Genomic DNA, 587 nt, shown 5'->3' on the forward strand with positions numbered 1-587 from the left:
CATACAAATACCAATTGCTGCTGCTGCTGCTGCTGCTGCTGCTGCTGCTCCTGCTGCTGCTGCTGCTGCTGCTGATAAGGATAATAAAGATGCTGCTGCTGCTGCTCCTCCCGCTGCTGCTGCTGTCGGTGCCGTCGCATCAACAGCAAGAACGCTGCTTGCGCACTACCAACAGGTAATCAGATATATTGCTGCTGCTGCTGCTGTTGCTGCTGTTGCTGCTGCAGTTGCTGCTGCTGCTGCTGCTGCTGTTCAAGGACAGGGGCTAGCGATGCATGCTTCTATTGATGGATGTATTCTATTGTATTGAATTGAGTTGTATCGTGTTGCGCTCTATTGTGTTGTTGTTATGCCGAGTTGTTTTTTGTTTTTTTTGTTTTCTTTGTTTTTGTTTTGTTGTTGTTGTGTTTGCTGATGTGTTGCGGTGTATAGTGTTGTAGTGTAGTCTATTAGTAGTCTATTCGTTTTGTTTCGTTTTTTTTTCATTATATTTTATTTTATTTTATTTTATTTTATCTAATTTTATTTTATTTTATTTTATTTTATTTTATTTTATTTTATTTTATTTTATTTTATTTTATTTTATT

At 37.8% G+C, this 587-nt stretch overlaps 1 protein-coding gene across 1 annotated transcript in view; it reads right to left on the reverse strand.

Moving 5' to 3' along the window:
* EMH_0012880 (uncharacterized protein) overlaps positions 1-587 on the reverse strand; it is a gene marked incomplete at both ends in the record, with an annotated part of 2703 nt that overhangs the window by 181 nt on the left and 1935 nt on the right. Inside the window, one exon of the mRNA XM_013499662.1 lies at positions 1-71. Coding sequence (XP_013355116.1) covers positions 1-71 — 71 coding nt within the window. The remainder of the gene's footprint in view (positions 72-587) is intronic.

Source organism: Eimeria mitis, genomic scaffold, assembly GCF_000499745.2.
Source record: "Eimeria mitis Houghton genomic scaffold, Emh_scaff453, whole genome shotgun sequence".
Lineage (NCBI taxonomy): Eukaryota > Apicomplexa > Conoidasida > Eucoccidiorida > Eimeriidae > Eimeria > Eimeria mitis.